Source organism: Mugil cephalus, chromosome 19 (genome assembly GCF_022458985.1).
Source record: "Mugil cephalus isolate CIBA_MC_2020 chromosome 19, CIBA_Mcephalus_1.1, whole genome shotgun sequence".
Lineage (NCBI taxonomy): Eukaryota > Metazoa > Chordata > Actinopteri > Mugiliformes > Mugilidae > Mugil > Mugil cephalus.
The window spans coordinates 1607776-1621725 of NC_061788.1; the positions used below are offsets into that span (position 1 = coordinate 1607776).

General features: G+C 42.6%; 1 protein-coding gene across 4 annotated transcripts in view; it reads right to left on the reverse strand.

Moving 5' to 3' along the window:
- The window catches only part of LOC124996695 (seizure 6-like protein), a 54965-nt gene that overhangs the window by 15709 nt on the left and 25306 nt on the right, over window positions 1-13950 (reverse strand). For all 4 annotated transcript variants that reach the window (XM_047569959.1, XM_047569957.1, XM_047569958.1 and 1 more), the window contains exons 2-6: window positions 6846-7112; window positions 5766-5905; window positions 4863-5058; window positions 955-1140; window positions 402-573 (exon numbers count right to left, since the gene is read on the reverse strand). In XM_047569959.1, the coding sequence (XP_047425915.1) occupies window positions 402-573; window positions 955-1140; window positions 4863-5058; window positions 5766-5905; window positions 6846-7112 (961 nt within the window). The remainder of the gene's footprint in view (window positions 1-401; window positions 574-954; window positions 1141-4862; window positions 5059-5765; window positions 5906-6845; window positions 7113-13950) is intronic.

Here is a 13950-nt window from a genome sequence, read left to right on the forward strand (position 1 = left end):
TGTTTAAAGGGAGTTTTTCCTTCACGCTGCTCTGGAGGTTTGAAACGTTGGAAAAGCATCGTGAGACAGTTTGTAATGTTACTTACGCTATATAAGTCACGTCCAAGTTTATTTCTAAAGCGCTTTAAGAAAAAACCCGAGTTCTTTACAGAGGTAAGAAATGATGAGACATATTTATTAAATAACAGAGTAACAGAATAAAAATGAGCACAATTTTAAAAATCAAAACAATAAACAGAGTAAAAGAGAAGATAAGGAATAAAAAATAATAAAGATAATTATATAAATAAAATTGAACTGAATTTTGTGTATTTCTTGCAGCTATTTGCATCTCTTGCTCAACATTCATTCATTCATTCATTCATTCATTTATTAATCTGAGGTGGGGGGGGGGGGCGTACCTGTCCGTCGGCCCCAGGGACAGTCTCTCCAGGTGGAGGTGCAGCCTCTGGTCCTTGGGCGCCTCCAGGGACCAGGAGCAGGATCGGTCCAGGGTGGCGTTGGGGCCGTGATGGGGGGAAGGAGACAGCACCCGCCCGACTGTAGCGTTCTTCACCGTCCCCCCACAGAGAGCTGCAGCACGAACATCTCTGTTAATCAGCTGCTAAAGTCAGAACGTTTCAAACTGTGGAGAAAAGTCTATTTTTTTTCCCCAGAAGTCAGAAAAACTAGATTACGCTCCTCAAAGATCTGCCTGGTAACAGTGGTAATACCTGTCTGTGATTGGCTGCAGGTTTATCCAGATGATGATGGGGTGTTTATGTCTATGTATTGGTTAAAAAACATACACTGGACACCATGACAGCTCTAAAGTCAAGCCAAAGCATGTGGAGCTCCCCCTGGTGGCTGGAGGTCATATAAGTCATATAATACAATTTGAACATGTCATCCATTTTTCTACAGTCTATGGTTCAAACGAGTCCCGTAATTAAATCGTCACCTCCACACACTCACCCCTGCAGCTGGGCTCTTTGCCGTTCCACACCGGCAGGGAGGCGTTGATGCAGGTGAGCAGTGGCTCCCCCTGCAGGTGGTAACCCATGTGGCAGTGGAAGCGGGCGGTGCCCCCAGGGAGCAGGTCCAGCACCGACACCTCCCCGAAGTGAGGCCTCTTAGGCAGCGAGCAGCTCAGCCTGAAGACTGAACACAAACACAGGCTTTAATAAGGGAACGTGAGAACAACGGTTCCGTTTAGCTCGGAGCCGGGAAAGACGTCGCTCCTCAGTTCAATCAACGTTCCACTTACAGAGGGCGGAAACCAAGATGGCCGCCTCCACCAAAGCTCTGGCCTTGTCCCAGTATAACTTGGTGCAAACTTGGTGTGTTCAAAGTGAAATTAAAGTTTAATATTATTACTCTAATGTAAAACTAAATTTAAGCTAATTACGTTGCATAAACAGTAAATGGGACAAATAACTTGAACCAACTTTTTTTTTACTAGAATTATTTACAGTGATGAAAACTACAAGAACACAGAGGCAGAAATTTATAAAAACATTCAAAAGTTTTAAAGAAAAAAAATCCACCATTAATCCCAGTTCACCACAATGGTGTTTGTCTCTGTTTTGGTTTTACCAGGCTAATGGTTTTAGCCGCTGTTAGCGTGACATGAGCTTGTAGTTCAGATATAACACATGAAAAAAAATAATAAATAAATAATAAATAAAATAATTCAGTTCTAGACTAACAGGATCCCAATAAACATCTGTAAATAGAAGTAAATAGAGTTGAATTTTGAAGCAAATAAATGTCTGTTTGTTTGTAGGATCTTTTTTTCCGTACTCGTGCTCTAGTCCGGTTCTATCAGCTTGTTAACAGTTGGACACAGTTTAATCAGAAAAGTGTTACTTTGTCTATTAGCAAAAGTTTTCACACTAAAGTTAAATAACACATCATCTGTTATTCTAAAAGAAAACTACAAAGACATTTTATGTTTTGAGTTTTTTTCTCATTTATTATTATCGTCTTCACTGCAGGTTTTATTATTTTTTTTTAACACGTCTTGACGTTTTCATCCTGTAGAACTATTCTTTATATTGAGCTTTTGATGCATTTATGAGTCTTAACAGAACTGGAACGAATTAGATTCTGCAGAATGACCTCAAACTGTCTGAGATGATTATTGTCTAATATATTTGAACGCTCACTTGAAACAAATAGGCCGTAGATATGTTGTAATTAAATGATCTCGGTTATAATAAGCCCTGGGAGCGACGCGGGATAATGTGTCGGGGTTTTTTTTATCCTGGTTTTTTGTCTCAGATCGCCCTGTTCTTCTGGCTGGTGCTGATGTGAGAGGATTAGATGCCGGTGATTAATGGCACAGGTGGAGACGCCGCCACTCGGATGCCTCCTCCTCCTCCTCCTCCTCCTCCTCCTCCTCGTGGAACGTATGCAACACACAACACGCTCTCTACACAGACTCCCATAGTCTCAGATGAGAGCCGATTAATCAGGGCGCTAATCAGCTAATTCACGCGACAGATTCAATCACGGCGTCGAGTGATTAGATGAGAAGATTTCTGATTATGCAATTAGCATGTGTACAGAGTGCAAACAGATGAACGGACCCAGTGACTGGGTTTCTATAGCATGTTTACGTACAGGCACATTCAGAATCCAGTTAACGCACTAATTGAGCTCTTGTCTTGTGTTTGTGCGCATGCATTGACTAGCATGTTTATTAGGAAGGCTAATGAATACATTTAAACCCTGCACTAAATGACTTGTCTTAATGAACAGAACGTTCAGCTTTAGTTCACAACAACGGAGACATTTTGATTGACACGTGTTCCTAATATTTTGGGCTAAGCTACAACCTGTCTGGCTCTGGTTCTACATCATCTGAACATTATAACAAATACGAGGTGGATTTAGATCAGAATACATACGCTAATGTCTCTAATGTTTATATGTGTATTTATGCAGCAGGTTTATGTTGGTTTAATAAGTTGCAGAGAGTTTTAAGGTATTTTCTTAAATTGGTTTGACCATAAAATGGCATTAAACTGTATTTGTCACTAAGAAGTAGAGCAGGTAGAGCTCCCCCTGGTGGCCGGAGGCTGCAGCCTCAGGCCATAAGCTCCGCCTCCTCCATTAGTGTGGGTGGGACTAAAAAAAAACTAAATACAGGTCAAACAATAAAAGGCTGGTTTCAGTCATTTTATGTAGTTAATATAATACTGATGAAAGCTCAACTGTCAATTCTTTGGATAAGTTTAGTTTTACTTTCGATATTTGACGCTGTAGTTGCCATGGCAACCACTCCATTAAAAAAAAATAAAAATACATTTTAAAAACAAGTACAGTGTATAATCGAACATTCAGTGGGAAATGAGGAAGGTAATGTTCCAGTAAACAGACAGCAGAGCGTAGTATTAATAAACTAGTCTGTATTTATATACGGTCGATGGTGGAGACATCAACTGGTCATTAGTTTAGTGCAGAGCTGTTATATTAATATTAATCAGAATCAGAAAAGAAATATTTATCCTGGAGGAGCAATCACATGAAATTAACGAGCAGGAGAAAAAATACACAACAGTGGGAGGGAAAAGCAGCAGACTGTGTGTAATGTCAGGCCTGCACAGAAAGATAAATATGAAATAAAATAAAGTAAAATATCAGAATGCTTTCTCTAGTGCACCTGATAAAATGATCTCAACATACTAAACTCTGTGGTGCAGATCTTTGCTGAGAGGAATCATGCAGCCAAATAGACTTTTTTTTTTTTTTTTCAGACTGCCAGGAAGAGAACTGGTTGTTTTTGGCAACGTCAGTTTGTAAATTGATGGCGAGATGTTTATGCTCATCAGTGAAGAGAAAAAGGACAAACTAACCCTCTGTTTAAGATTTATGGACGGAGGGAGATACTGTTCATCATTTAGTGTCTGTGTAGAGGAATGAGTGACTCCAGCCTCCACGCTGATGCTCAAACACCTTCCTGATGCTGCACTTGTGTCTTGTTGTTGTCCTATTAGCCTGTTAGCATTGATGTTAGCGATAGAAAATGGTGCAGTGAGTCTGAAGGGGGCGCTCTTCTTTTCGGCTCAGTTCACTTTTTAAGGAGAGACTCTACAGGTGAATGGGGTAAAATATTTAACCAATAGATATCACCATGAAATGTCTCCAGTTGATAACTTACATAAGTACAATATTTTTTTGTATTACAAGTTTTCTGTGAATTTATATTTATACATACATATAAGGAGTTAACTACTTAAATATGCACTAATTTACATATATTTTCAGAACAGAAATCTCAATAATGAGGTTCAAAATTCTTGTTTTATTTGTTAACGTATTAGATTTCAAGGTATTTACAGAGGGAATTATGGATATCTCTTTGTATAAAATCCATAAATCACAAAATACTGTCAACAGTCCAAAAAAAACTATTTTTGTGTCATGATTTTCGGAGTAAAATGTTCTATAAATCAGACTCTGAATGATATATGATAAATCTCCTCTGTAAATACCTGCAGAACACAGTTAGGAATAAATGTGTAAAGTTTGGTTTGTGTCAGAGCTGCTGAAGTGGAGATTTCTGGCTCAGAGCAGCAGAAAAACTCATTCTGAAGTCATGACTGGTTTCCAATAGACAGGAAGTGACCATATATGGACATGAGTGACTTCTGCAGGAGAACAAGAGCTTCACAACGGTTCCTCATATACCGGATAGAGACGAGACGAGAATTTAGGAGGAAATTAGAGGCTCAACACAAAGTGAAGTAGAATGAACCTAAATGTGCATTTTTTAACTATGTGTCAGATTTGTGAATGGGGAACCAATGTAAACCAGTAATCTGAGACCCTGATAATGGTGTAGTGTACCTAATAAACTGGCTGGTGAGCGTACTCACTCTGGTAGTGCAGCTGGAAGATGCCCATGGATCCCTCGGGGGCGGAGCGGTAGTAGACGGACAGCGTGTTGGTGGGACTACGGATCACCTGACCCTCCACCAGCAGCGTGTGATTGGCCAGAACCAGCAGAGCTCCTCGTTCATCCACTCCCCTGATAGAAAGCTGCTCGCCCTCGGACAGGTTCACGCTCTTCACCTGAACAGTTCAACATGGTCACACCAGAAATCAGAAATGACAGCGTATATTTTAAATAATAATATCATAAAGCTCTTAGTCTGAAAACAGCAACATGAACACAATATGAATTTGTTTCTGTCTTCTAATGATTTTAGTTTTAGTTTTTAAAATGGAAAATGAAAATTGTTAATTCATTCTCAACCTTGATGGCGAAAAATTCCTTGAATTTCAGTTTTGATTTTTGAATTTTAAAGAAGCAATGGTGCCAAAAATCTTCTGTTCTCCAGATTGTAGGTGCTCGACTTTTCCAGCAGCTTGACAAAGACTCAGTCAGGTCGAGCAGGTTCAGCCTCCTGCAGATGTAATTTTGGAATTTCAAAATAAAAATCAAATAACCAGCTAATTTTTTTGTTTTTTAATGTCCTTTTCTGAACGAACCTTAAAACCAGGACCAGAACCAAACCTGTATTAACCTTTTCAAAATGTGTGGAGCTCAGAAAAAATGTCTCCACAAGGACAACATGTCCCCACAACATCGGTTGTGCAAGACTCTGGCCCCCACGACGTAACAAACACAAGAACACACACACTCATACACAAGCAGCAGTACCAACAGCTACCACTAGGGGGCAGAGCTCAGCCTGCATTCAGATGTGAGGCCTCCTCCTCCTGGTCCCAGCAGCATCCCTCCCTCCACAGACTGAGAACCAGTGGGCGACATGTACCTGGAGCTCTACTCCGTAGCCGGTGTACACGGTGACGGTGTAGGTGCAGTGCAGGAGGGCGCCGTCGGGCAGAGGGGGGTCGTCCGAGGAGTCGATGTATCCCTCCGGGTCCGAGAAATTCACCATGCAGCCGGACACAGCTGAGGAAAGAGGGAGGAGGGGGGGCTTTATTTTGCACCGACCTTGTTTTCGCCTGTGCTCTGCCTTGTAATCCCATTAACTCGAGCCTGACTGGAAACTCATTGGAAATCCCTGCTGTGTGTAATTAATAACGGAAATTACAGGGATCCAACCCTCTACGCTGCAGACACGAGGCACAGGGACAATATTAGCACTGACTGGAATAAATAACACGTTCCCTGTTCCTCTGGAGGTTCTCCGGAGGAACCACAGCGAAATATAAACCAACCGAACTCTGTGAAACCTGTTAACACTCCGGCACCGTGCAGCATTTCTGTTAGCAACCTTTTACACATTGCACCTGCAAATTAGCAACTTTAGCATGTTGGTTATAAGAACCCTAATGCAGCTAATTAGCAATATTAGCTAAATGTGCTTAAAGTATAAATACTTGCATTTAGAGAAAAGATTTTTAATTTAGCCTTTATCATCATTTAAGACCGTGTGTTAGCATTCACATATCATAGCTTTGAGCTAACATGCTAACATACAGGCACAAACGGTTCTAACTTGCAGCCAGTTTGTTTGTTTTTTATTTTCACCACAGCTAAAATGTTTGATTACGTTTTAAAAGTAACAGGAGCAGCATCAAAATATTAATATAAAAACTATTAAAATAAAAAAGCAGATATATGAAAAGTGGAAGAGCTTTTACTGCTGTAATCTCTTATTATCTGATGGTATCGCTACAAAAACACTTTGAGGAACTTATTAATTTCAAGTTCAAAAATAACAAAAAAAAAAAAACTACACAAGGAGACACACAACCACAGAACAAACATGTTTAATTGAACTTTCCCCGTTTGGCCACGTTAAGTTCATGAACCGTTTTTTGTCTGTTAGAGGATTAAAGATGTTTAACGTGTGGAAACTGTCCACTGCTTCCAGCTACGTGTCTACCTGGTGTAGGTGTCTCTGAGTCCAGGTCCAGGGTGGTGTCCACCGTGGTGTCCCCCGTGGCGTCCTCAGCCTCCTGCTCTGGGGGGTTGTGTGTCTGTGGGTCCGTGGGAGGACGAGTTGGACGGACGCCTGACGGACCTGACGCTGCAGCTGATGCTCCGCTGTGACTCCCCGGGGAAGGACGGAGGCTGAGAGCAGGCGTGGGGCTTCCTGCTGCCACCTCTGCAGACGGGCTGGAGGGGAGGCCCGTGGGGGGGGCGTCCTTATCTGGAGGGGGACGAATAAAGTAAAGACCACAGACTGTAAAACGAGTGGACGCCATGACAGATCCTCACAGAGTATCAGAGTCTATGAGCCTCTGTGCTGATTGGTCCTGAGCTGGTCACATGTTTCATGGGCGCCATGTTTGATACTAATCTACTCATCAATATTCACCCACAGAGAAGTGGCAATAAGTTCTTCCCCTCCTTCTTCTCCTTCCTTCTTTCACATTTATATCATCCTCTACTTCTCCTCCTCTTCCTCCTACTTACATCTCTCATCTTCCTCCTCCTTCTTCCTTATTTCTCATCTATATCTTCCTCATCCTCCTCCTTCTCTTCCTCCTTTCTCTTATTTCTCATTTTCATCCTCCTCTTATTCTGCCTCCTCCTTCCTCCTCATCCTCTTTTTATTCTTTCTCCTTCCTTCTCTTTCTTCTTCTCCTCTTTTGCACATTCATCCTTACCCCCCCTCCTCCATTTTATACTTTCATACTTTTACTATTATGCTGATTTCTTTTTTTTTCTTTTAAGCATCTTCTCACAGACGAAACTTTAAAAACAAACAAATAAAAATAACATTTCTACTTCTTATTTTTAGGCTCATTTGGACAAAATGGGCCACACTATTAAACTACGAGCCTATGACACACACATATATATATATATATATTTATTTATATATATGCAGTAGATGTATCGGTGGAGGACGGGGGGACGGGGGGACGGGGCAGTTAACCATGACAGGAGCTGAGCACAGAGAAGAGAAGCGAGAACTAAAAAAAGAAAAGAGTAGAAATGCATAGAGAGGCAATCCGCTCTGCCATGCATGCAAAACGCCATCTCCAGCAGCTTAGTTAAAAAAAACAGCACACAGCAGCATTTACACACCAACCGACGCACACGCACACACACTCATATGCACACACACACACACACACACACACACACACACACACACACACACACACACACTCCGACGCTTTCCTCTCGACAACAACAACAACAAGCAGCAGAAATCCCGACTGCGTCTCAGAATCAACTCAAGGAGCCGTCGCACATTAATCTACATTTAAGTGTCATTTACAAACTCCTCCGGCACAAAAACAAAAAAACAACGCAAACCGCCCCCCCCTCCACCACCTCCACCACTACTGCCAGTTTAATCCAGACGGAAACAAGACGTCAGAAGATAAACAGGCCAGAATATTCAACCATCCTTTGCTGCGTTAATAAAACTGAAGACACGAACAAACCAGAAGATTCTCAGTCGCCTTCCTGAGCTCATCCTGAACCAGTTCAACTCAAACCAGTTTAGATCAGGTTTAGTTTAGATTCATCTCCTTCCTGGTCAAATAGTCCTTCCATAACCTATAAGGTCAGAAATACAGAGGGTATGAATGTGACATATAGAATGACTAACGTTACTTCTCAGTGAAGCTATTACCGTTAGCATCTTTTATTTATCATTTATCAGAACAGAAATTAACTGAAATGAACTGAAACTGAGGCTAATCCACTTTTCCTAATAATGGGGGAGGGGGTCCAAATAAATATCAGGAGAACTGTCAATGTTCGTGGACCATTTGTTATTTGGTAGTTAATATAAATCAAGTCCAGTTTTCCTTAATTAGACATTTTTTACTTAGTGTCACTCAGTACATACCCTCTATATTTGCACTGAGGCACTAAAAGATTTGTATTCAGTTAAATGCTCTTTGTAATGTCCCATTGTGTCAGATATGCCCAGAAACTATTCATTATTTCACTATAATTTAGTTTAATTTTATTCCAGCGAAACCATATTTGTTCAATTACAGACACTTTGTGAGTCTAGAGGTGAGACAGCGTTAGCGTTAGCCGCATGCTAATGTTGGCAGACACTGGTCTTTTCTCGTGATGTTATTTCCTCTGCTCTACCCGTCCTAGTCGACTCTACTTCTTCTTCTTTTCTTTTTTGGAGAATCACAGTTAGCAGTTAATGCTAACTAATGCTACAGGCTCTCTACATTTGCACAGTGATGTAACTCAGTGAACTGGTGCAGAGATTTGCACTTGAAACCACCTTAATATCCATCAGGTGGTTAACCACGTCAACAGAAAATGTGATGATGCATCAGTGAGTCGGTTCCTGGACGTGATGAACAGTCTGTGATTTATTTCGCACCCAGACGATCTCAGACTGTTTTTTATCTTCGCTGCCACGTCGACGCCTTATTACAGTTTAATCTGCTCCGTGTCTCCGGTTGTGTCATGTGACCTTTTCTGCTCAGACCATTTGTTCACTATCATTATGCACCATTATCATTCCTCTTTTTTTATATATCATCATTATTAATGCTGCAGCACTCAGGTAGAAAACAAGCAGCGGCTGATTTGTCTGATTATTTCCTCCTGTCTGATTGAGAAGCTTCTTTTCTGGAGTGGAACAAACCCCAGATCTCTGTAGCAGTTACAACTAAAGGTTCACGAAAACGTCTTAAACCGACACTTGATTGATGAAAGTGTCCATTTAAATACATGCTGTGTGTCTTTGTTTTATTTTTCTGGCTAACATCCTCCTCAGAGAAGCTGAACGCTTCGTCAAACTGTCGCTGTCACAACAGCAAATGTCACAGCTCATTTCCCTCAAACTCCAAACTCAAAAAATGCCACGAGTCTGTCAGCCCTCATCAGAGCCTCTATTCTTCTTCTCCTCCTTCCTCCCAGAAACAAACCGTGTGCATTAATCTTGAGAGCGGAGGCGGTTTGGTCTGTGCTGCTGCATCACAACATCTGGACTTTAATTATTCATGGTTCAGAACCAAATCATGCAGGTAGCTTTTCTGGGACAGTGTCGGCACGCGACAGGAAATTAATTAAACTCAATATTAAAACTGGTTCTGATTTTTAAACTCACTCAGACGGACTCTGACTCTCAACACTCCCCCATCCATCGCTTTTCTTTTCCTCTTTTAGTGCATGAATATCATCACATCCCTTCTTTTCAGCCCCACTCCTCCATCTATTCATTTCCCTCCCGTCCTGTCGACCAGTAAACCTTTTAGAGTTAATTAAAACACGGCCTTAGTTATTAGTGACTTAGCTCCACCTGATAATCCAAATGGAATAATAACACATTAGAGTTAATAATAAAAACCTTAGCACTGATATGTAGCATGTAGCTTTGGTGACGCAAACATCATTATTCTCATGGATTCTATGATGAGCTCAGTGTTGGTATCTGATAATAACTGTGTGAACGTTGCCTCCTGTAGTGAATCAGTAGCATTTTGGAGCCAGATTCACTTTAAGAGGTAAAAACCCAACGTGGAGGAACTTTGGGTTCTTTGGTTTGATCCTAATGTCCAGATGGAGAGTGGACCTGGTTCTGTTTCACTAGAACCTTTGGAGAACATGTGAGCTCTGTGGTGTTTCTAGAAGCTCTGGGTCCAGGTCTGGTCCAGGTCTAGTCCAGGTTTAGTCCAGGTCTAGTTCAGGTCTAGTCCAGGTCTAGTCCAAGTCTGGTCCAGGTCTAGTTCAGGTCTAGTCCAGGTCTGGTCCAGGTCTGGTCCAGGTCTAGTTCAGGTCTAGTCCAGGTCTAGTCCAGGTCTAGTTCAGGTCTGGTCCAGGTCTGGTCCAGGTCTAGTCCAGGTTTAGTCCAGGTTTGGTCCAGGTTTAGTCCAGGTCTGGTGCAGGTCTAGTCTAGATCTGGTCCAGGTCTGGACCAGGGGTTGATGGATGATCAGGATGATGTCGTTACTATCAGGTTGGTTTCTAGTCTCTGATCTAGAAGATATTTATTAGTTCATCACTAATTAATCAGACACAATGTTACATAGAGACCAGGGCCCATGGAGACCAGGGTCCACAGAGACCTGGACCAAACATGGACCTGATGGTTCTGGAGTTAGTCCTGGTTTATGTTTTGTTTTCAGGCTTGACGTCCTGGCTCCACCGAGGGTTTAAGACGTTAAGAATCGCTGCGGTTGTTTTGATGGTTTGGGTTCGTGGTTCAACAGCTCATCACGACTCCACTAATCAACCTCTCCCGCTGCCCCCCCTCCTCCACGTATTCATGCGTCTCTCTCATTAGTCGTCATTGTTTGGAAGCTTCAAAGTTAGATGGACCCTCTCGCTGTAAATAAGGTAATTGGGATGAGTGCAGCAACAAAACAAAGGCACACAAACACAAACACACACTGGAGACCAATTAAGGACAAAGGGTTGTCGGCCTCAAACGCTTCCCAAAAAAATTCTGTCAACGCTGGAAAACTCACCAAACCGCAAAGCCACTTATTTAGTTGTGAAAGGGTCGATTCACGCTGGGGAGCAGGAAAGAGCTGCTGGTTCAGGGGATATTTATCAGTTTAGGAGAAAAAATAATAGATCTCTTAATCTAGACAAGAAGAAGGGAGTCGAGTGCAGAGCGTGATCGTCTAATTAGCTCAACATTTTGTGAAACAACTAAAGTTTAACTCCGCAGTCCTATTAGCTTCACCTGGAGACGTCATGTGAGTCAGACTCTAATGATCCACGAGGGAAACTGCTTGGTCATAGGAGCTTCGCTGTTACAAAAAGATGAGCTGTTACTCAGCTGGATGGAGTCTGGAATAAAAGAAGCTCTGTAGAGTTCACTATGAATCAGTCTGATGGAGAATCAGCTCCTCTGCTCCTCCTCTGGATGGATGGTCCATAACAGAGAGCAGTTTATTCAGTGTCCTCCTGTCCCTCACTGAGACAAATGTCTCCAACTCCCCACCCATCACTGGTCCAGCATTTCAGATCAATTTCTTGCTGGTTCTACTTCCAAAACCACAGCAAAGTACAGACCGGTGGAAAAACTCACTGCACACGTTGAAAGACCAGGAACTAGAGTCCACTCAGGTCCTTCTGGTCCACAGCAGCACTGTTGTCCCTCCAGGTACTTGCATGGTCCACTACTTCCATGATGGGCTCCACTGGTTCCTCTTCCTCCTGACGTCAATGACCAGCTCCTGGGTCTGGTCCACGTTCAGGAGTAGGTGGTTTACCCGGGACCACTCCACAAACTCTGATTCACGTTGGACTATTCCCCAGGTCACCAAAAACTAGTCCTGTGCCGAACGCTCTGATGAATCCGACTCTGATGAGGAACGTTACTGCTGCAGAGGACGAGTGTCTCAGAGTTACCACTAATCAGCAGCTCAGATTAAAGGCTGCTCAGCATCAGCTGATCAGAGGAGACTGACTGAATCAGGTCTTCACAACCGAAACGCTGCAGAGACCAAACTACTGAGAACGAAGACGATGAACACAGTTAATGGACGTTAGGTTTCTTCTGCAGAGACACGACGTCACTCCCTCTGGTTTTTAAGCAACAAGGTTATGGAGGGAATATCTGACCAGGAAGGATGAAAGGATGAATCAGCTGATCTGGTCCAGGGGGATTAATGATGTCATTACTACCAGGGTGGTTTCTAGTCTCTGATCTAGAAGATATTTTAGATGATTGAATCAGACACAAAGTCACTGAAGTCCACAGAGAGAACACAGAGACCAGAGCCACAGACACCGACTGTGATTCTTAAAAAATGTGAAAAGAAGTGGAGTCGACTAGGACGGGTAGAGCAGAGGAAATAACATCACGTAAAAACAGAAAACTGGAGAAAAGACCAATGTCTGCCAACATTAGCACGGCGGCTAACGCTAGCTGTCTCACCTCTAGACTCAACATTCATCTAAGCTAACAACAGTATCACCACCACCATCTAACCGAGCCGATCTGGTACCTGCACCAGAACCAGAACCACCTGAGGGATAGCGCCATCTATCTGCACCAGAAGTAGCTCACACATTACGTACGAGATCAAAAAGCTGAACTATTCTCCATCCGGCTGTTGTTTGAAATGCCGCTCTGATGCATGAACAGCTCTTGTTTGTTATATGACGTATTAGGTGAAAGGGGAACGTACTAACTTACCGAAAAGACACATAACGCCCCCTAGTGTAGAGGAGGAGGACATGTTCCCGTCAGTTATTTGATTTTCTTTTTTGCATGTAAACTGGGACAAGGACCTTATTCAGAAAACTGAATTTAGATCATAGCTCCATTAAGATGTGGATGTAAATGCACTGATTGAAAGATGCCAGCAGACCTCTAGCTTTAGTCGTTAGTCAGGATGTTTCGACTAAAAAAGAGAAGATCCTCGAGATTCATTGGTTTTAAGTTTCACTTCTTTGAATCAGCGCCGAGTAGACAACATCCCGGAGGACATAAGAGGCAGGAAGTCCACTAAAGACTTAGATAAAAGGTAAAGAGTGAGTTTTAAGGACTTTAACATTGTTCAATGAGAACGTCTTCAAGAGTTACACAAACAGGATTTTGCTTCTGCTGATAAACGTCTGGTTCAGTCCTTCTAAAAGCATCAGCACGTTAAAGGTCAGTGTCCAGCCACGAGGCAGCGTGTGGTGAGATGCTCCTCTTTGTCTGGGACGGCCTTGATGTCTGCTGTTTCATGTGTAGGGACCCCCCCACCCCCGACCCCCCCACCCCATCCACCCCTCCACCCGGAGCGCTACGATACCTGGCTGACCTCTGGATGAAAGGGACCTTGTGTTGGTCCTCGACAGGAGTTTGGTAAAAAGTAAAGAGCAGGTAGTGTCATGGTAATTAAGACGACTGTGACGATTTCTGGACATCAGTAAATTACCTGGAGAGGTTTATTGATTGTGAAAGTCTCCAAACAGTCACAACAAAACAAGCTTCGCCGTCTAGACGGACGTTACTGAGCTCAGATACTAAAGCAAGGACACAGAGCGGAGCAGACTTTTTATTTAAGGCACATGTTTTTATATTAAAGGGGACATGGTTTTAGTTTGTGTCT